Genomic DNA, 23,134 nt, shown 5'->3' with positions numbered 1-23,134 from the left:
TCCCCATGGATAGAAAGGCGGGATATAAATAAAGATTATTATTATTATTATTATTATTAATAGTAGTAGTAGTAGTAGTAGTAGTATTCCAACACTCAAAACACTACACCACAGTGGCTCTTTGAATAAGTTACCAGATGTTTGAATAAGTTACCAGATGTTGATCTGGTAACCAGATAAGTTACCAGATGTTGAATAAGTTACCAGATGTACTCTTAAGAGACACAAATGATGGTTAGAAGAGCTTGTTTTGTTTCTGTATGACAGTGAATGCTTATTTAAAGCCCCCTCCCCCCTCAAATCAAAGCAGTGGTGTAATACCTTTTTTCTTTTTGACATGTGCCTTGGTACTCAGGCATTTCTACAGGTGGGCGAGTAAATCCTCGAGAAGGTGTTGTTCTCCATTCCACAAAACTTATTCAAGAATGGAGTTCTGTTGACTTACGGACTCCCATATCAGATGCTCTGCACTTGCCAGTGTGGGTTGACAACGACGGCAACTGTGCAGCTCTTGCAGAGAGAAAATTTGGGCATGGAAAAGGAGTAGAAAACTTTGTAACGCTCATCACTGGGACAGGTACCTTTCAGACCAAATTCCAACACAGAGCTAGTATTGGGTTGATTGTGTGAACCTGCCCTAGGTCCTAAGATTCTCAGGAGATGTCCTTCTCTCAGTCCCATCTCCATTGCAAGCTAAGTTGATGCGAACGAGAGAATGAGTCTTATTGGAGGCTGCCCCTTGACTGGAACTCCTTTCTTCCCAGGGAAGCCAGGATGGCCTCCTCTTTGCTGTCCTTCCAGTGGCAAGCTAAAACCTTTTTATTTAATCAAGCTTTTAAAGGAGGTTTTTAAGATCAAGTATGAGAGTGCTAGGGTTTCAACTATCTATTTTTTAATACTGTTCGTATTTAATTCTATTTCAATGTTTATATATGTTTAGGTTTTAACAGTTTTGAATTGGCAATAACTTCCTTGGTTACAGTGGTGAAACTAGCCTCAGGGGCTCAATGTTAAGACTAATTCAAGCATAGCTTTTTTAATGTTAGACTAGCAATAACTGACATTTTCAAAGTTAAAAAGCCTGAAAAGAGCAAATGTTTATTTAGGCAGTATTGTGGATAATTATGATGTAGACTAAATTGCAGTAGGTTTAAGAATAGAACACTAAGTATCCCCTTCCATGTGCATCCTTTTACTTAAAGTTCATAGGCGTCACTGTATTTATATTCTAAAAATAGAAAAGATAAACTGCATGTTTACAGATGGTAGTCACAAGTGATATCTGGATTTATTTGTATCCTAATATGTTCGGTTGCATCTATTGAAATACTAATATGGGATACATAGCATAAGACGTATGATTTTGAAACAAAAAGAATCCTGGTACTATTTTGTCCAAAAGCTGGTATGTGTCACCTGCTTTTTGTTTCTGCATTAAGTAGCAAAGAGAATGTTGTTTGCCCTTTTCTTATGTACAACTGGAAAATCATGTAGGAGTTACAGGTTTTCTGCATGCCTTCAGGTCCTGCTATTTGGATGAAAATCTTTTGCTATCTTTACCTTTCAGGTATTGGTGGTGGAATCATTCATCAAAATGAATTGATTCATGGGAGCTCTTTTTGCGCTGCTGAACTTGGGCACATTATGGTAGCTCTCGATGGACCAGAGTGCCTCTGTGGGAGCCATGGATGTTTAGAAGCCTACGCTTCTGGAATAGCCTTGCAAAGAGAAGCTAAAAAATTGCATGATGGTAGGTACATGTTGATTATATCACATGCATGTAATGCATATGTTCTAAAAGTCCGGTACATACACACATTGAAATTAGGTAGGGAACCTTTGCTCCACACCCCAGATGTGAATGGAGTGCTGCTTCCATCACCTCTCATTATATACTCTGATGGGAAGTGGAATCCAAATATCTAAAGAACCATATGCTCTTAATCCTTGTTTTAAATAATCAAATGTCAGGATATCACTTTGTATGGGTTCTTAAACAAGGACTGCCAGGTTTTTCAGAAGCAGTTTGTTCTCAATTAATTTTGCTGCTCATAGCCAAGTCAAGCTATTGTTTGAGAGGTAAATCAGCATATGTCTCTTAACGATATTAGGAATGTATGTATTATTCTGAAAATTCATCATGTGATTGAAGAAAATTAACACAAACTCATCTGTATTAGATAATGTGCCACAAGGAAGCTGTTTCAAGTTGACCGTCATATTCCAGGTATATTGACCTGCAGCCAACAAATAATTGCTACCAAAGAAACTTGCTTACCTTAATGGGACTAGCCTTTTTCTTACAGATCTGCAATAATGCTTTTCTGATTTCAAGTGTCATATTTTGTGGCAGATCCTGGTTTTGGGAGAATGGTTATTATGCATTGTAAAATTAAAATAACCTGTCATTTACATTGTTAAGCACAGTAGTACTTTTGAAGTTTGTCATGTTTATTTTTGCTGCCTCTTTTCAAATGACCATGGATAAGTTAAACACTGTCAGGCATGCATGTCCCTCAAGTTGTGCTCTCACGCTATATCACTTTGAACTGCTTCCGGCTGTGAAAAAATAGCTTTTCTGTACAGTATATAGAAGATATAAAAGAACCTACTGACTTCCTGGTGCTGTATAATAGCAAGATATTTCAATGCTGACAGAAGTAGGATCAAGCACACCCACTGTGGGCAAAGACCCTGCTGAAAGAAACTGGGTTATTTGAGTCCATCGTTTCCTAATGTATTGTATCTGAAATGCAAGCCAACCAGGTGATTCAACAGAATAGTACAATGTTAAAGTTGATGGGAATGGTAGATCACCTCACTACCTCTGAGGATGCTTGCCATAGATGCAGGCGAAACGTCAGGAGAAAATGCCTCTAGAACATGGCCATATAGCCCAGAAAAACCTACAACAACCCAATGATTCCGGCCATGAAAGCCTTCAACAATACATCGATTGGTCTTATTCCTTTTCTTTTATTCCTTTTTTCTGGTTTGTCATTGATCCACTCTTTGGATTTCACGCAAATCTACCCTTTGTCAAAATATATGTTTCTTTGTTATTCTTTTCAGTTTCTGGCCAAATAGCTTAAATTTGGATAATATTTGCTTGGTGTTACGACCCTATTATCACTTGTCCTTCCATCAATTCCGGAGCTCATTCGCAACTGCTGGTGGACAAGACATGGTGGTGCTGTGTCTTCCTGGCTGTCCCCTCTTCACTCTGAGGCCTCAAGAGTGGCAGTTGAAGTTGGAGGGAGGGGCTCCCAACTGATGGTGGATGAGACACTATGGACTTCCTGGCTGTCTCCTCTTCACTCTGTGGCCTCAGATTGGTCTTATGATTGGTGAATTATAATATCCAGGTTGTTCTCATTTCTCAGTCATTATTGCCTTCCTTCTTTCTATCCTTTTTGTTCCTTCAGAGGATTCATTGTTAGTTGGAGGGATGTCTGTAAAGAAGGAAGAAGTAGTAACTGCTGTACATCTGATCCAAGCAGCTAAACTGGGGAATCCTAAAGCTGAACATATTATCAGAACAGGTAAGAATACAAATGGAAGCCATAAATCTTACTTGAGACTCCTGTCTGTGATAACAAGTATGATGTGGCAACTCTGCTTCCTATTGGTGTAGCACTGACCACATTCAACGCCTGGTGCAGAGTAACATTAGCAATAAAAAATGGGCCTTTGCCTAGATGTAGTAAAGCCTTCAGGTGAGCAAACAGCCCTAACATAACATGCCTGGTTTATAAAGGGCATCTGTAAGTGGAAGAAAATAAAGCATTTTTTTTTTGTAAATCTATGAATTCTTGAGATCATACATTTCAAGATAGCAGAAGTAATCTAACATTGTCAATTAGATCGCCTTCTGATTGTTGTTTTATTTTCTTTCTTTCTTTGAATGCATTAACCTGGTCTCACAGAAATCACATTCTACCTGTAGCTAAAATGTTTTCTGAAGTCTCGGCAGAATATGAAAAGCTTTGTGATGTGGAGAAAGGGGAAACACTGCTACCATCACCATTGTCTATTATCTAATAGTAGTTGTAGTGTTGTAATGCCATCAATGTACAAGACACTTTACAAGTAAAAGAACAAACAGAAGCGTACTCTGCTTCAAGCCTATAATTTAATTGAGGAAAAGGGGATGATAGTATGGGAGGGCATTATGTTCAGCAGATACTGCCTTTTCTTTCTTCCTTCTGAGGCCAGGGCAGAGGCATTTTGGGATGGAGAGGGTGTATTTTCATCTACTCCTGGAATAACAGCTTTTATCAGTCGAGTATAAACAAGCCTTACCTCCCAACTCAAGTTCAGCTTCTAGTTGCCCTAAATGCTCAATACTTTGAGTGATTAACTACCTCCATAACAACTCCATTCAGTCACATTTCAAAAAAGAGATGATTTTCTCTTATCACATGAACCAATTAAACCTAATATTTGCATACTCCATTCAAAGCAACCAATACATTACTACATATACTGCATGTATATATTTATTTTGGATTGGGCAGAGGTCTTCCTTGTTGTACCGGTACAATTTGATGAGGACTCTCTCCTTGTTCCGATCCTCACGAGTCTTGAATTCTAGGACTCTTTTTATTATAACTTTTAAAAATTGTTTTATTAAGTAGGTTGCCTAAAATCTTATAAAAGACAACTGGGTAACATGCAGTAGTTTTTTAAAAGGCCATTTTAAGTGTATTTATTGTATTTTAATTCTGTTTTTACCACACTGTTACTATTTAATTATTTTTTAACTTTTGTATTGCTTTTTTTTTTAATTTGTCTAGTGTGGAATTGTTAGCTGCCTTGAGTCACCATGGGGAGAAAGGCAGGGTATAAATAAAGTTGTTAATAATGATAATAATAATAATGATGATGATAATAATAATAATAATAATAATAATAATAATCGACAGTAGACTTGACAAGAAGCAACTGGAAAAGCTTACACGATATGAGGATTTAAAGATCAAAGTGCAAAGACTCTGGCACAAGCCAGTAAAGGTGGTCCCAGTGGTGATTGGCACACTCGGTGCCGTGCCTAAAGACCTTTGGCTGCACTTGTAAACAATTGTTGCTGACAAAAATTACTGTCAGCTGCAAAAGGCCACCTTACTCACATCTGCACACATTATTCGCCTATACACTACACAGTCCTGCACACTTGGGAAGTGTCAGACGTGTGATCCAATACAAAAGCCAGGATAGTGATCTTGTTTGCTGTGTACTAATCTTGTTGTGTATCTAATTGTTGTTGTTGTTGTTGTTGTAATAATAATAGATTGAAACATTTCTGGGTCTCAGTTGTATAATAGTAGCCCAATAAACTGATACTTCTCCCACAAATTTGTTGCTGAAATAAAAAAATATAATTGATAACCAGGAGTGGATTTGTATGTAACTGTTAGCTCAGTTCATGTTTTCTTGTTCCAAGACATAATCCTGGGCTTGTTATTCGTTCTCTTGATCTTTTGTGCTTTTTTGGTTGGTGGATATCAGGGTGCCCAAACTTGTTCTAGGAAGTACTAAATATAAGAAAGGCTTTCTGTAGAGATGGAAAGCCTTCTCTACCTAACAAGGAGTGTCATCTTCTGAGTCACTATTTGCCACATTTTTTAAACCATGACATTAGGTAGGGCTCTTATTGTCAACTTGTCATATCTCAGTTAGTCTTGTCCTTAAATAAAGCAGGCAGTAGTTTTGTTCTGGACTGTTGAGCACAGTGTGAGAAAGGTGCAACTCTGCACGGTGTTTGTGTTCACTCTGCTGTTGTTGCCTCTGAAGTGGATTAAGAAGCTTGCAAAATCAAATGACAGTGAGACAAGGCTATTTTGGACGTAGTAATTCCTTTCTTAACTACATTTTTCCCACTTCTTGACTAAATCCAGGATTTTCTTTCTTTTTGTGCTCTTACAGCTGGACAAGCACTGGGCCTTGGAGTGGTGAATATTCTGCACACCATTAACCCCTCCCTTGTCATACTTTCTGGCATCTTGGCAAGCCATTATGTTGGCGTTGTGAAAGAAGTGATCCAACAGCGGGCCTTGTTTTCTGCACAGACGGTGGATGTGGTTGTCTCAGACTTAGTAGATCCTGCCCTGCTTGGAGCTGCTAGCATGGTTCTGGATTATACAACACGCAGGATATATTAAAGTAGAAACCGGATGCAGCAGTTTATAGTCGCTCTGTGCAAAAAGATTTCTTACTGGTTCAAGTTATCTTTTAGGCAGCATAAGAAGTAATGAAAAATGGTTTTGTCCCCAAATATTCCTTTTTATGTGCATTTCCATTTATAAGATGGAAGGTCAAAGGATACTGGAAAGGTAGTTTGCAGATAAAATCCTCTTACAAACTTTTACGATAGTAAACAATTCCAGAGGGTGCCTAAAGATTATAGAGGTTGAAATTTATTTTGTCTTGGTTGTGGTTTTTCCTGTTGGATTAGCCATTACTTACTTATTTCAGTAGTCAAACACTGGAATAGTCATTAAAAAAGGAAATATATTTTCCTTACAAATGTGTATCTAACTGTTTTTCATCTGGAGAATGAAACAGAAAACCATGTTCTGTCTGATGAAACTACAACCATATCATTCTAGAACATGCAGTGATCATCTATGTATTTATTTGCTAAATTAATATTAATCCTTATTGAGAAAATTAGTCAACGGACGTATGGTACACTTATAAGAAATCATCTAAGAACTTACATATAGGTAAGTGTGCCAAAATACTAATTTTGCCTCAAGTTGCTTGTGATTGTATCTTTTTGTAAAAATGCAACCTATCTAATTCATATCCTTTTTTAAGAGGAAAAAAATCTTTTTATTTATTATTTTCCAAAGATGATGTAAACAAATGAAATACTGTATGGCATGTCAAATTCAGTAACTCTTCATTAACTCACACAATATTCCATAAATCAGAATTTTGTGTAATTACTCTCTTTTCTCTCATTCTTTGTCCTACGTATATCTTTAATATTGATATTAAAAGGTCTCTGATCTTGCTTTTTAATCAGAGCTCTCCTATTGCTTGGGGAAACAATCAGTGCCACAGGCTGCTTTTACTCATTGATCGAGATGAGTTAGGCATTTGCCTTGGGAGCACTGGGAGAGGGGCATATTGATATGCAATTATCTGCCTTGTGAATGTTGGCAAACTAAATCCTACACTTACAACTGGATTTCAGAGATGTCACACAATTTTAGCAGCACAGTTGTTTCTGTACACCAAAATACCTTTTTGCCACTCTGCTTTATGATGTACCCACCTCAATAATAGCCTCACTAAAGTTATTTTGAGACTGGGAACTTAAGTATGCTTCCTTAAACTAAGAATGACTTCTTCTGTACACCACTATGGCAATGCCAATATTTGAATTATGTTTGCAGTTCACATGTAGTAGTTGAGAGTGCATGGTCTCAAAACACTTGAAGACTTGAAGGTGAAGACTCACTGGAATGCTATGATGATTGTGTGCCCTGGTTTGATTGAGGATGCCATTTACGTGGTTGCGCCAAGTACACATCTATTTATGCTACCTTGTGCAGTGAAAATCAGCAGACCCATTTAATAAGACAATGCAAGACAGTTTCTTAAGTTGGTTTTAAAGGCATGTTAAGAATGAAGTGTGATAGAATGACATTCCCAAATACTGAACAATAAGTCTGAAGACTACCATTCTAAGAGCACAGGAATTGTTTTCATTTTCAAAGGGGTAGCCATGTTTAGCGTAACAAGGAGTTGCATAGGATCTCTAAGACTAAGACGTATTTTAAAACTGAAGTTTCATGGCCCACTTCTTCAAATACTTGGCAGTGCAGTTTGGAGGCTTGAGGAACATACGATTGTGACTCTGGAAGGTGCAATTATATAGCTTTCTATATCTGCATGCTCTACCTTTCTGAATCCCCAAGACTGCTCTACTTGCCTCCAAGGAAGTAGACTATGTGGCCCTAAAAACTTCTGCTAATTTTAGTTGGCAATGTGTGATATTATTTAAATAACATGCATTTACTGTTTGTACTTATGTAGAAATCTGAATAATCTAGTCACCCAAAAACCCTGGCTCAATTTGTTCATTAAAGTATTTACCTGAACTCTGTTCTGAGTACATTAGCAAAAGATGAGAACTTTGGCCACTTGGGCAGAACATAGAAGTAATAACACCAAATCTCTTTCACCATTTCTGACTTTTTTAAATGTCTGGGATTTAGAATGGCAGTGACAGTAAGGGACACTAGCCTCCTGAGGCAAAAGGGATCCTTTCCCCTCTGCAGACTTACGGAATTGCCCCAAAAGCTGCCCTCAACTTATCTAGGTCAACTTATCCAAAAGTATACTATAATTTTAAGTAATGTTGTCTTTGTTTGCTGCTACTCCGAGTACAACCCACCTTTAAGTAAGCTAAATAGGATCTAGCTGCCATGAAACAGTTATTGATCCCCCATCTATCTGCCTGAAAATATACAGAAAGTAATATTGTAGGTAGCTCTCTTCATGAGCACAGGCATCTCCAAGTTCAGTACCGGATGAAAGTGCAAATGTGTTAAGTGAATGTTGTAGCGTGTCCCCATCTTGCTTGTAAATTGATAGCTGCAGGGACATCCTAGTTCAGTTTTGGGGTTGATCATTATGCAATATGTAGCTGGGTTGTCATTTTGGATTTGTCTTTTATAGGCCTGGGGAGACATGCAGTGGCTTCTTGATTCAGAATGCTGGCAAGAAACTGAAAATCCTCTGGATTTAGTATTTTGAATGTGCTCAACAGAAAAATAATTGGCTCATGCTGACATCTTTCACGACTTCACTGCCTGTTTGAGACAGGGGATGAGCTATGGCTACCTTCATAGCAATATTGTCTTGTCTACAAACAGAACAATACATCCGTTTTCTAGAATTAGAGGCAGTGCTGTTCCATGTTATCCATTTTTGTACTTCAGGAGATTTACACTTGTAAGATGATACCAGAGATGTTTGCAATACAATTACCTGTCTGAAGGGAGGTGGGAATCCCGAGATTGAAAAGCACCAAATTCGGCAACTTGCTCTTTTTTCCTCCTCATAGACCCTACCCATTTTTTTTTCTTTCTGTACGTATTGTCTCTGACAGTCTTTAACAGAACATCAAGCATCCCTGTCAATCATTTATATTGCACTGTGCCTGAATTACAGCTAGGTAGCAGAGACAGACTGAGGACAATATCACACTTGTATTTGAATAAATCATCATGTTCAAGTGTCTTTGATAACAGTTTCTCCTTTTATGATGATTCTACATTTTTAGAATCCCAAGCCAGATTTATATATTTCCCCCTTCACTGCCACTTTAAATAGTTAAAGAGCCTTCAGGTCCCAGACCTAACAATCCTACTCATTAAGAAGACTTCACCACCCCCACAAGACAGATTATACATCACATCTGCCCAACCTATGCTTAACCATCTCTCTCACACGCAACCTTTTTTCTCCTTTTACAAACATCAGCTAAGAGCAGGAGACAAAAAAGGAAGACTTCCCTAAATTAAGCTAGCAGATGAAAATAAGGTAGGTATAATAAAATCCCAGAGCCTTGCTACCAGGAGTTAAAGCTGTTTGGGTGAAACAGAGTTGTAAGAAACAAAACCTCTTGCAGTGGCAAAAAGGAAGACACTCCTTTACTCAAATCTAATGCTCTCACCCTTTTTGCCTACATTACTTTGCCAAAATTAGAGTGCACATTAGATTTGCGCTAGTGCTGAGCAAAAGGGAAGCTCCTTCAGGAGAACCTGAAGCTCCTATTTGAAGGATGTAAACTAATTTAATTGCCATGGCTCAACAAACATGCTATACAAACCTGGGATTTGTAGTTTGGTGGGGAATCTGCATTCCTTGGCAGAGAAAGCTCCAAACCTTGTAAAACTAGCCCCCAGGTCCCATAGCACTGAACAAAGGCAGTTAAGGTGAATTCATTCTGCATCATAGATGCCCTCCAAGGTTTTCTTTCCCATTGCTGGAAGCTTTGGTGTTCTAATACTTTTGTTTTTAAAGAAGTAATTCTAAGCAGGCAGCAAGTGTAATGCATACCTTTTTTGGGCCAAATTACAAAGAGTGCACTTTTTGCCACTGCATTACATTCAGCAGCAAATATTTCTTTTGGTTTTAGGGTTTTCATAATTGAGATATGCATTAAATTCAACGGCACATTAGACCCCAGTAAATATAAATACCTTGTTTTACAGGAGAGAGACTGTTTTTCTGCTTTGCTTTTTTGTAGTCAGTTGTTCTTAAGTGTTCAAAACTAGAATCTATTTTTAGGTACACAGTTTACAAAGCTAGTATCTTTTAAAGCAGTATAAAAGTCACTGGATTTTTAAGTCCCCACACACAAGTGCTGTTTAAACAGACCTTTAATATCAGTACAGTTGAAAGTGAAATCTCAGTGCCTGGGAGCACAGAGATTATGATTCTGCAAGTTACCTCCCAGTCTGGACACCAGGAGGGCTCAAATGAGGGAAGAACATGCAATCACAAAACAATGATCAAACTCTAAATACGTCATGAGGTTTGGTCCAAAAACAAAAACATTTAAACATAATTAATCCAATTACTGCAAACACAGTTTCTCTGAGTAAAGTTAAAAGATATTGCATTTATAGTGTTGTGTGTGCCTTTCCTTCAGCGAACCAGCGGAGCCTGCTTGAGTGAAATCAGGACTGAGCGCATGCGGGACACGTCCTTCGCCTGCTTACTCGACTTGGGGTTAAAGTCACAGAGCCGAGCCACACGTTCCCACTCGGTGCCAGGGGACGATTCATCCACATCATTGACAAAGGCTTCTTCCGCCGCCCTAGAACCAAGGCAACACCATGTTTAAACACAGCTAGGCACATTTCCTATCCCTTCACTCTGCCTGCTTCCCTTTTATTTCCAGCTTCATTGGGTGGATAACACAAGAATTGTAGCATATTGAGGATGTCCCACTTCCTCCACCCCACAGCGTCCTGACAAAAGAGATGTTGTCAGACAGACTGGAATGGAGAAGTGCTACAGAAAGTGTTTGGTTTAAGAGTGGAATGCAGTCTCAGACTCTGTAAGTAAAACACTAAGTTCGGAGCTACCTTAAGAATGCTTTAGAAGTGCTATTGAGCATTCAATGCAGTTATATGCAGTCTGAGTTTATTTTTACCAGCAAGTAAAAAATTTAATTACATAACTGGTGGTTATCTTATGTTGGGAGCTACATACACAAATAGGTGTGCAAAGATCCAAAGCACAAAGGCGCACTGGACTGGGCAGACAAGACCCAAACTCCTTAACAAATGAATCCATGCCCCAGTTCTACAAGGGGCATGGGTTCATTTGACACAGCAAAAGCTAACTTTCCGGGTGGAAAATATGTGAGTGTGGGTATTAAATTATCCTTTAACCTTTGAAGCCACATCCAAGACCCACAGGGTGCAATACGTATAAAGCAATATGACAATTCTATGTCCCCGATTCTATAAGGAAAAGCAGAGGTTGCAAAACAAAGCTATGCATTTGACAATACATGTTGAAGCAGGGCATTATCAATGAAAAGCCAGTTCAGAGGATACCTGCCTGTTCATTTCATCCATACATACAGGTGCAAAATGGACATCTAAGAATTAACAGACTCTTTTCAATACTACTGCATTGCTTGAACATAAAACAAATTCCATTTTTCAGTAGCAAAATGATGAAAATAATGAAACCTTGGTACCCACACAGAAGCATGAGCCCACCTCCGCCATTCTGGGGAGACGAGCAAAGCTCTCAACTATTTCAACAAGCAGCATAGTAAAAGGAAAAGAAAAAGCAATGTGGATGAGCCCATGAAGTTCAGCACAGATCACAAGGATGAGAGAATTGTACAGACATCACTGATGACAAAGATCACTACAACACTGCTATTTCATGGGACAAGACACTTAAAGGGCAGTGAAGAGTTTACTTAACTGTTCTAGGCTGTAGCAAGGATGGTTTATGTTTGTGCTTAAAGGTGAAGAGAAACAAAAAAAAAGGAGAGTTTAAGTCAGATATAGAAAATGAAAATGAGCATAATGCAGATGATAAGTAAAGCTGGCCAGACATGCACTTTGCAGCACTGTCAACAGTTGGGAAACATGCTCTCAGATTTATACTTCAGCACCTGCCCTAACTGTTCCCCATTTCCTCCCAACTGATTACAGGAAATAGTCTTTCCACATCAACTCCAAAGGCAAATGTGTTTCGCAAGGCTGGGTCATTTGCCCGTGCTCTCACTCAACAAACTTAAAAAGCCAAAAACAGACACTTGTACACAAGAACCATCAATTTCCCCAGGTGCTGTCATACACACTCCTGCTGATATAAGCAGGCCATGAAACTGGAAATACTCAACAGGATCAGAGCAGGGGCTCTAGTACTAACGTAATTCAAATCAGTACTTCATCTTCTCAAATGATTATCATTTGGATGGTACCTTGTCAGTTAATTACAGCCTGCAATGGCCACTTCTCTGATTCCTGATTTTGACAAGTAGTTCATGAAGAAAGGGACTGTTGCCATTTATTCCCGCTGCACTTCCTTCTCACTGTTTCTTCTACAATTTTTCCTGTTAATGATTCTTAGCTAGAACTAAGCCACACAGCTTGATAACTGGGCTGGATGAGATGATTTTCTATTTCAGAACACAGACAACCCTCCCAATCCACTGGAGTGAGGGGTGCAGGACCCCTGCAAAAGTGGGAAAAAACCGCAAATGAAAAATCACATTTTTAAAATCCAAGAGAACATCTCTCTAGAAACCACTAGGTGCACCAGTGTGAAGTTGACCATAAATTGTACTGGGGGACCTAGAGATTCCAAAGTGTAAATAATCCTCCACATGTGCAGGGTCAACTGTATCAATTTCAAAGATGAATGCACTTTTCACATGAAAATGGCCATGTCTGTATAAGCTAGCAGGCAAACCAACTGAACTAATCTAATCTTAGTGTTAAAAGAATACATCTTCCAGGAAACTGGGCTTATTTTGTATGGTACAAAGTGTGAGAAAATTCTGCCTCATCTATTTTTTATCCTATAGGAGTCTTGGAATATTTTGGATCACATTGATATTAAAGGATATTAATTTGCTTAGTGAGTTTCTTTAGAGATATGTCTTCTGCAATCAGAGGTTCCTTCTGGTCGATGGATTTAACTGATTGCAAGACATTGTAAAACCATTAAGCCCAACTCATTTTTCAGGACAGTTTTTTTTAAAGTTCCAGCTACAGAATACTATGCAAGGAGATCTATTAATACTTGTACATTACATACTTCCTGCAATCTTAATATTTCTAAAGAGCACAAGGGGGCAGCACTAATTGAGACTGAAAATAACCGAGAATCTCAAAAGCTGTGTTTCTAAACTTGTAGGTCCTCAGGGGTTTTGGCCTTCAGAAATCTTAACAGCTGGTAAACTGTCTGGGATTTCTGGGAGTTGTAGGCCAAAACATCTGGGGACCTACAGGTTGAGAACCACTATCCTAAAATATTGAGAGAAAAAACTCAGAACTGCATTTTATTGAGTGTTTAGTTTTCAATATAATTTGTAGTACAGCTGGCCTTCAACTTTTGTGATGATTAGGGGTGTAGGATCTCCACAAAAGAGGAAAAATGCAGTATCTTAAGCCCTCAATAATGTATGGTACAAACTACTGCTACAAAAAATCTCCTTTAGTGTCACATCCTTCTCAAGAAGGAATAGAACAGCATTCAAAGAGATTTTTCACAACAGCCGTGGCATCTATCTCCTTCCCTCCTCCTATCCAAGTGAATAAATGAGTGGCCACCCTCCCTCCATATGCTCTCGTGTCCCATCCCCTTCTTAGCTGCCGATACCCTCAGCTTCTGCTCTCAGTTAAAAACTGAACCCACCAAAGTTTAAACTAAACGTGGAGGGAGGATTGCACTTCTTTTTGGAGAATGCTACTGGAGCACAGCAATGGCTCGGCAGCAAGCCATTTACACCTGTACTTCAATATTTCAGTTATGGCATAGATCACCTTCAATATTTCCCTATTCTTCAATATTCCTTTGGACTGCTCCTTGGGTAGAGAAATAAATGGATGTACCTCATCCATAACATGAGAAGTCATATTATAAATTGTAAAAGAATACTGACATTTTGGAAGCTAAGCATCTGGTCAGTTTGGCAATTCATTGTGTCTTGTTAACTTTAAATCAAATGTATGGAGAAAGTGTACAAGTAAAAATAAAAAGTCAGGATTTCCCAGGATTGGGTATGTGTTACTATCATGGCCATTGGAATGTTGAATATAATGGTTGTGATTAGTCTAAGCTTGGTTGTAGCCTGCCAACCTGTGGTGGACAATGGCATGTGCAGAACAATGTATCCTAGAAGCTTTATGGCAATATTCTTTCAATATGATCTACCACAGAACATGCTACTCTGCTAGGAGTGGTTCATCCTGGGACACTTTGGCCACAATAAGCATTGCGGATTAGAGGTATTAATTGAAACGGATGGATAATGGAGCAGACAAATAACCAGTAGTTAGGCAACATACACATAACCAATCACGTCAGCGCAGGGTTGCTTGTAGAAAGCTTCATCTGCCACCCTGGGTGGCAAGTGGTCCACAGAAGAGGCAAGCAGGCAGGAGAGAAAAAGAGAAGAATAAGCAGAAGAAAGTACAGCTGAGCTAGGTTTAATATGTTAGACATGCAACATATTAGTCTGACCCCAAAAATATTGAGACGTTGCCACATACATTGAGAATAGTTAAGGAAAATGAAATCAGTTAAGAAAAACAAAGCACTGAGCTGCAAAGGTGAGGAACATTGTGACCCTGAGCAGCTATAACAGTGGTTTCCTTCACATCATGATTTGGAGATCAAGCCAGACTCCTCAAAGTAGCCTCGCTGTCACACACATTACATTTTAAATTACATAAACATCAACCTAAACCAATTACTAAAAAAAAAAAAACCTGATCCAGAGAGCACCTATCCACTGAAGCTGAATATTGATATGCGAGCCATGGTTGTTAAGGGGGTTTTATGTCTGCAACAGGCCTGTCTGATTCATACAGGCTGGAAAAAGGCAATTCTCTACTCATCATGTCCTCTTTTTGATGCAATCCACATTTGTCACAAGGTTCACAAAGGCAATGAAAATCTGTTAGGCAAGGACCACTTTCCATTGCATCCAAAGGGTTGAGGTATTGCCAACATTTGTAGAAAGAAACAATCCTTATCTCTTCTGTTGGCCATGAGATTGATTGTTCAAACAGTACAGAACTGCTGGACTGCAACATTTGGGAATGCCAAGAATGCAGTAGATATTTAACCTCTTCACTTCAGGGACCCAGGTCCAGTGCTGGGTTATGGAGAGGGAGAAGAAAGCACATAAGACTAGTGTTATCACTGATTCCCATCTTCCTCTATAAGAAGGAACAGTAAACTGGACCTGGAGGACTTGGGTTCTGAGGGTCTTCTGCAAAATGGATACAGCCTGGGATTCAGGAAGGTGTGTTGGGTTAAGTGACATAGGAAAACTGCCCATACTTGTTTTACAGTAATGGAGGGGTGAATGGCACAGGTGCCCTTTTCCATCTTGCAGGCCTCTTCTCTCCCACAGCAAGCAAAAAGAAATCTGTTTTAAACAAGTCTGTAATCCTCTCAGAATGGATACTGGAAGCGATGTGACATCATTTCCTTTTATTATTTTGAGAGACCCCTCAATACAATGTACAAGGGAATTCAGATGTGTTGTCAGGGGATTCTTTTTTGTCTACTTCTGGCCTGAACAACTTGGCCCTTGTAAAGGGCCAATTTTGGAAAAATAAAACCCTTCTGTGGGCCACTCCTCCTCCTTGCCTACCTGCCTGTCCAGCAAGACAGGCAGCAAAAGGGCCAACTGGCCAAGGGAAAGCCCAGCCCCATACACGGCCAACAGGAAAGCCCTCTGTGGGCCACACCCAGCCCATGGACTGTATGTTGTGCATGCCTGGTCTATTTGGAGGGTTTTCTGTAAGATTACTTCAAAATTTACATTTTTAAAAAAAATGTGACTGGAGGCTCCAGCAGGGCTGATGGAAGACCTTAAGGGTTGTATGTAGCCTATGGGCCACTTCCATGCCTCATCAATTTTATACTCTCTTTGGTTATGGCAGACTAACTTCCCCAAGTCTTGGGCTGCAGGTGGCAGTAAACTCAAAGATAAAGCGAGGTAACTTCACTGGGATGTAGAGGAAGAGTTGTAAGTAGCTTCTATCAGGGTGATTTGTAGAAGCAAACTGCCATCACTCAATAATATTCTCTCTCCTTCCTCCTTGTCAGTGCAAATACAAACAACCACCAATTTCTCATCTTGCTTGAGTTCCATCTACAGATCTCCACTGTCAATAACTTGATTTTTCTATTCTGGCAATAGGTAGCTCCAACATCATACAGAACTAGCACACAACTAATGCTGCCTCTCTATCACTCAAGAGCCTATTTATTATTCATTTATTAGCACTTTTCTCGGCTAAAGGAGACCCACAGCGGCTAACAGTGAAAGCGTAACAAAGTGTGAATTAAAAACTTAACACATAAAAACATTAAAAAGGGATTAAACATTGGAAGTACTAAGAATAAACAGTTAAAATCATTAAAAACAATCAAAACCATTTGAAATACATAAAAATACAACACAACACTTGGTGTTTAAAACTTTCTTCTTGAATTCCCTGCATGAAAAGGAAGGGTCTTCGTCTGCTGCTGGAAGGACGGCACAGAAGGTGGCATCCTGGCTTCCTTGGACAGGAAGTTCCAGAGTCGAGGGGAAGTCACTGAGAAAGGTCTGCCCTGAGGCTCTCAGGGCCTGGGCAGGTTTGTATTGGGAGATACAATCATCCAAATAGCCTGGATATGAGCCAACCTTGGGAATGCATGACTTCCCTACCCTATCTCTTCTCCCCCAACCCCCCTCCCCCACCCGCCTCAGCTGGATATCCCCTTGCTTCCCATGTTGGTTTTACTGTATCCATCATTCAGCCCTGGATCTATGGCAAGCAGATATCTCATTCCTTCTTCAAAAAATTTAATGGGGGAAGCATTTTTTTAGGTTTGACTTATCTCTCAACATTTTCTGCTACTCCAAATTTAAAGCTGATAAGTGAAGGCAAACAAAGTAGGGTTGGGAGTAGAGCCTATTCCCAAGGCTGGCTCTCCATTTGCCAATTGTGATTCACAGGGAATCAAAGATTATGGCAAAAATAGTTTTTTGTAAACTGTAAAACCCAGAGAAAAGGCTAAGAAAGCATCAGCTGATTTGCAGGTAGTGTCATTCTTTCTTACCTATTGTTAACTTTTGTTTTCTCTAGTTGTTCATCTTGCCTTTCATACCATTCCTCCAGCTCCTTGATTGCTTTCTCCTTCCATTCTGCTTCTTGCTTTCGAGAGTTTGCATCTTTGTAAAGGAGCAGACAAATGTGGCTTAAACACTATTGTTTACTCTTGGGGACTAAGTACAGCTGAGATACCACCGTGTATGTAATCCAGGCTTTGGAAGCCACAGACTTGTCAGATAGCAAGGAATTAACAGAGGAAACAGAAACTAGCCAGCTTGCAACTGTAATTCTACCAGTGCAGGAAAAACAGGTTAGGATCAAGGGGACTAATGGATGTAACCAGAAGTTTGATCCTATAGATCAGCTACAGAAGTTCAGGAATTAATCCAACTTCACCAATTCCCAAACCCTGGGGGTACAATGAGTTTTACGCCCCCCCCCAGGTTCTAACCCCCCCCCCAACCTGGTTTACTCAAGAATTTTAACTGGTTATGAGTAAACCAGGTTTCTTTTTTAACCTGACACATTTGAGGGCAGGGTTGAACTTTTAAACCACACCCCTCCCCCCACTGGCTACGGCCCTGCCGGCAGGACTGCTGATAGGTCAGAGGTTCAAATCCAGGGAGAGTTGGTTGAGCTCCCTCTGTCAGCTCCAGCTCCACATGTGGGGACATGAGAAAAGCCTCCCACAAGGATAGTAAACATCAAATGTCTGGGTGTCCCTTGGGCAACATCCTTGCAGACCGCCAATTCTTTGCTGTTTCTCAAAAACCAGCAAAGAAAAAAAAACCCAACAATTCTCCTTTTTCAAAATTGTTCTGATATTTTTTGTTGGCCAGCACAACAACAAGTTCCACGAAATGAGATATTAGTAACTTCATTTCTTAAGAATCTCAGTTCGTTTGAAGTTATGGTCTCTGGTCTTCAATGTCTGAAGAAGTTTCTAAATGAAGATACTCCCATTGAAATCTCAAAAGTCCAAAGTGCTGCTTACCAACATCTCTTTGGATTAGGTCCTTAGAGCTCTAAATGCCTATTTTTGACCCTCAAAACAGCACCATCAGGAAGGCAGTCACATAATATAGGCACTAGGGCTGGGCGGTTTCGTTTCGTTAATTCGTAATTCGTTAAAAATTCGTTATTTTTTGTTAACGAAGCGATAACGAACCATTCTGGAGCAACTTAAAAACAAAACGAATTTTTCAATTCGTTTCGTAAATGCTTCGTATTTCGTTATGTATTCGTTTCGTTATTGGTTTGAGGTCGTTTCGTTATTATTTCCGCATGTCTGGGGCAAGTTTTATAGTTGTTTTTTGTTTAATTAGTGAAAAAAAATTATAATATCACACCAACAGTCAACAACAGAGGGAGAGGGAAGCTTCAGAAGTTTTTTTAGCGTATTGCGCGATCGCGGCCGCCATTAACGAATCGATTCGTTATTGTTCCGTTATTGTTTCGTTTTTTTTTTACCATTTACGAAATTTCGTAAATACCGAACTTTTTTTAAGGAAAATTTTGGAATTCTTTTACATATCGAAATGCAAAAAAACCCAAAAACGAATCGATTTTAGAAACAAATTTTTCCGTTGTTACCCAGGCCTAATAGGCACAATAGTACACTATTATATTTCTGAAGCTTTTCATTTGGAATGCCTTGCCAAAAATGGTAAAACTTTGTATTCTGTGCATCAATTGACTTAGTTCCTGGAGACAGCTACAAGATCTTCTAGTCTGATTGAAAGGATGTTTAAAACTAAGTTTCCCATGGAAGTCCCATGCAGAGATATATAGAGATATATTCCACCCAATGTTGCTCTTAAGTTAAAGACAAAGGAACCCTGGCCTGTAATTTGTGTGTTATTGCCCCATTGAGCTCTGGCTAATGTGAAATGCTGCCTCTTATTAAAAACTGGCTGAAGGACATATGGTATGGGACCTTACCAAGTACTTCTAAGCGTTCCTGTTGCTCTTCTCTCCATTTACGAAGACTTTCTGGCTCTGTCTGCAGACGATCGGCTTGTGAAATTGCAGCATAACAGTCTGTCGGACCATTGCTTTCCTGAAGCAGCCAGACAAAATACACAGGTATTTTAACAAGCTTCACTGAATAACTCACAGTTTGAAAGCAGTACTACTTTCATCAGAGAAATTTAAACATAATAAGGATACCATTGTTCAAGTTTAGTGGTTAGGATTTGACTGAATAAGATTAGTAGGACAGCGAGGCTCCTATATGACAGCTGCTTCAGAAAAGACCAAACTTTTGAATGGAGAAAAAGGGGGCAACTGGATAGCCTTGCCAAGAAATTATCCACCCAGTTTCCTCGCTAGATACTGAACAAGCTCCTCTTCCATTTAACAGATCAGAAGTAACTCCATGTCAGCTATGATGAAGCTGGTTAGCTAGGAGATACCTGGACGTACCCTTGCAAGCAGTTAATCATCTGCAGAAAATAGGAAGAAGAGAGAAGCATCCAGACAAATCTGTCACTTTGGAATAATAGCAAGTCTCTCCCTGACTATGACAGCAAAGTCCAACATACAACTCTGAAAACAGAAAACCCAACATGGCAGTGTTAAAGATGCCATAATCTTTTAGACACCAAGGGTTGGTACTTACCATGCAGATTAATTGTCCAAAGGAGCAATTCACATATTTGGGTTATTCTTTAGACATCAGTACATATAGGAGTTCCAAAGTCCAAGATTCTTTTTGGTTAATCCTGTTGTCTCCTGTGCTTTCACCTCAGTTTCATTGTACAGCCTGCTTAAATCCCTATTGCAAACATTATTGTAGTTGTGGAACCACACTGAACACTATTCAAGCAATTCTCTTCCTTCCACTTCCTTGTATACTGTATGAGTTTGTCTGTTTGTATATATTGTGCAGGAACAAATTAGGATGCTGTGGACTGCTTCTCCAGGCCTTCCAAAAATGAACCCTCATAGTAAGTGGAAACCCCTCATTCTCTGGATTCTCGGGCTCTCCTTTCCCAGGCAGCTATAACTGTCTCAACTACATTATTCACCACAAGATGGTCTGTACAAAAGCAACTTACATAGAACTGTAGTTGTCTATCTTACAATGCCTAATACTGTTTCTTTCTTCCCACTGTTTTACAGAAATACTCTTAAAATGTAAACTCTACATAAGCCATACTTGTTGACTTAAACCACATTTTGCAGTCTAAGAAACTTTGCTGAATCATAAGAAATATGCATATCTTTAATCAACATGCAATCAAAACTTTAGATACTTTGCTCCCTAGTGTTTTTGAATTGAATGAAATAAATAACTCGTTTGTCGCTTGTCCTTCTAATCTATGTCCTCATGTGAGTGCCACTTTTTTCCCTAGTGCAAGTATGGGATTTGGAGGGGGGTCGATTTATGGTGCCAGTATCACACTAGAGCAGGGGTCCTCAAACTTTTTAAACAGAGCGCCAGGTCACAGTCCCTCAAACTGTAGGAGGGCCGGATTATAATTTGGAAAAAAAAAATGAATAAATTCCTATGCACACTGCACATATCCTATTTGTAGTGCAAAAACACTTTAAAACAATACAATAATTAAAATGAACAATTTTAACAAATATAAACTTAATAGTATCTCAATTGGAAGTGTGGGCCTTCCTTTGGCTGATGAGATAAGATAGTTGTTGTGTGTTTTCAAGTCATTTCAGACTTAGGTTGACCCTGAGTGAGAGCTGGCTAAATGACCTTGGAGGGCCATATCTGGCCCTTGGACCTTAGGTTGAGGACCCCTGCACTAGAGCTTAAGTAGTAAGCAAAGTAGTAGTACATACCAAGCATTTGGTATGTATCTCATCTGAATTTCTGCGGCTGTCTCTTGCAGGACACTGGGGCTTATTGTTTAGAAGAGAGGCCTAAAATGCTAACCCAGAGAGGTCCACGGTCTCACTAAACTACAAGTGCCAGAATTCTGCAAGAGGCAGCCACAGGATTTCGGATGGGATGCATACTCTTTGCCTACTCTTTAAGCTCTAGTGTGACAAGGCACTTTGGTCAAATAGCACTTTGGTAGAAAAGTGGGAGCTAATGTAAAGGTCAACTCATCCTGATTCCACCTTGACAAGCATGGACTGTATTAACAAAGCTGTCATGTATAATACTCCTCGAGCCAATGTTATGGCTACTAGGAAGACTATCTTATAAGTCAGTAACTTCAATGTCTCCCAAAGTGCCTAAAATGGCAGTTGTGTCAGTGCATTCAATACTAGATTTAAATTCCAAGCAGAGGATCTATGCTTAATTATTGTCACCTTTTAAGCTTGCTTTCCTTAGAAACTTTCTTACATGAGGATGTAAGGAAAAAACCCAATTCCCTGTTTGATAGATATTGCCAATGCTGTCACCTGTCTTTGAAATGTACTGGTTCTACAAAAATGTAAGTTGTCTCCAACCTGAATGGCATTTTTACATGTCTCATGTGCCTGGCACCAAATCAGAAATATTTTTCACATCATGCTAAATATATAGTTTGAGTGGAAGGCCTCTAAAGCATAAAGATTTCATATTTAGGGTTTTGTTTTTTGCAGCTGCATTTTCCCTGATCATGATCTGCTGGAAACTGTCAGCAAAGCCAATTATTTTGTTCCATCTTTCTTTTCTCTCTGAAGAAACCTATCTGCATGAATAGCTTCCTATTCAGATTTTCTCTTATGCATGTGTAGTCTCTATAAATCAAGTCAAAAGTTTTGACTGAAGAGAATCTTTGGAGTTTGGATCTTCTGCTAAGCATTTTGACATGCAGGGAATTACCCAAACATGTGGATGGTTCCTTCCAAAGGATAACATTCAGTCAAACAAACTTATGATTAATTGCTCCAATAGACAGAGAACACAACTCTCCAAAAATGCTACGATCAAATTTTGCACATGGCAAAATTCCAACATATGGATCAGTTGTACAATGATGCTGTTTTTAAACTTCTTTTAAAAATGTACTGTATATTTAGTACAGTTTTTGAGTTAATGGTTTAATCTCATTTTATTTATACAACACTTTATAAAATCCCAATTTCAGGGGGGAAACAAGGTACAAATAAAGTTAATAAAAATAATTGAGGGCTAACCTATGGCTATACTAAGTAGTTATTTTAGCTATAAAAGCTGCCTTCACATTAAAATGTGCAGTAAACGAAAGTAATATTCAAATTACTCTATAAGCATAAATTCCCTACACACACACCATTATGTTGCAAGCATTTTGTAAGTGCTTAAAGACATCACAATTACATTTTGCAACTCAGTCCATTTAGGATATCATCTCATCCAACTCTATAGACCTTAATGCTGCTCCACTTATGGATTATGTTTCTGTTCAAAGGCATTAAATTTCCTTTGGTTTTTAAACCCTGGTGCAAAAGGTCTGTTTACTCAGCAGAGTTTGTAGTAAACCAAATTTAGACATGTCCCATAAATAATACCCTTTTGTAAAACATAACACGGCAAGGCTAATAACTCTTCAGAACACTTATGCACCTGAAAAACTATACGCAAGCCTGTTTCCTTGTTCTCAAGGGTTTTTGGCCTGTTGTTATCAAAAGTTTCCCATTGCTCTATTATCCTTGGTAGAGCAATGGGAATATTTAACTTTGCATACAAGAAAGCTGTTTAGTCTAACTGCCAAGAGCCGATTCAGAGTCAAATGTGACAGACACTACAAACAGACATTACAAACATGCTTGTGAACACACGACTGTGGACCATCACAGCTTTCTAGACTAGGGCATATGTTAACCAGTAGTCCAGTATAATTTCTCTAGGGTGCTCTTCC

The 23,134-nt window shown here is 39.1% G+C and overlaps 2 protein-coding genes across 8 annotated transcripts in view; one reads left to right on the top strand and one right to left on the bottom strand.

The window, feature by feature from the left end:
• Window positions 1-9,263, top strand: part of GNE (glucosamine (UDP-N-acetyl)-2-epimerase/N-acetylmannosamine kinase) — a 51,674-nt gene extending 42,411 nt beyond the window's left edge. For all 4 annotated transcript variants that reach the window (XM_060763729.2, XM_060763731.2, XM_060763730.2 and 1 more), the window contains exons 9-12: window positions 356-577; window positions 1,568-1,750; window positions 3,426-3,542; window positions 5,926-9,263. In XM_060763729.2, coding sequence (XP_060619712.2) covers window positions 356-577; window positions 1,568-1,750; window positions 3,426-3,542; window positions 5,926-6,161 — 758 coding nt within the window. In that variant the 3' untranslated portion in view covers window positions 6,162-9,263. The remainder of the gene's footprint in view (window positions 1-355; window positions 578-1,567; window positions 1,751-3,425; window positions 3,543-5,925) is intronic.
• Window positions 9,264-10,382: 1,119 nt separating this feature from the next.
• The window catches only part of CLTA (clathrin light chain A), a 28,286-nt gene continuing 15,534 nt past the window's right edge, over window positions 10,383-23,134 (bottom strand). Inside the window, exons 3-7 of one of the 4 annotated variants that reach the window (XM_060763733.2) lie at window positions 19,278-19,395; window positions 17,344-17,455; window positions 14,568-14,621; window positions 11,971-12,006; window positions 10,383-10,840 (exon numbers count right to left, since the gene is read on the bottom strand). In XM_060763733.2, the coding sequence (XP_060619716.1) occupies window positions 10,669-10,840; window positions 11,971-12,006; window positions 14,568-14,621; window positions 17,344-17,455; window positions 19,278-19,395 (492 nt within the window). In that variant the 3' untranslated portion in view covers window positions 10,383-10,668. The remainder of the gene's footprint in view (window positions 10,841-11,970; window positions 12,007-14,567; window positions 14,622-17,343; window positions 17,456-19,277; window positions 19,396-23,134) is intronic. The other 3 variants (XM_060763734.2, XM_060763736.2, XM_060763737.2) reach the window with 3 other exon arrangements.

This window comes from Anolis sagrei, chromosome 2, assembly GCF_037176765.1.
Source record: "Anolis sagrei isolate rAnoSag1 chromosome 2, rAnoSag1.mat, whole genome shotgun sequence".
In the NCBI taxonomy this organism is placed as follows: Eukaryota; Metazoa; Chordata; class Lepidosauria; order Squamata; family Dactyloidae; genus Anolis; species Anolis sagrei.
This window is presented reverse-complemented; position numbering and strand designations above follow the sequence as displayed.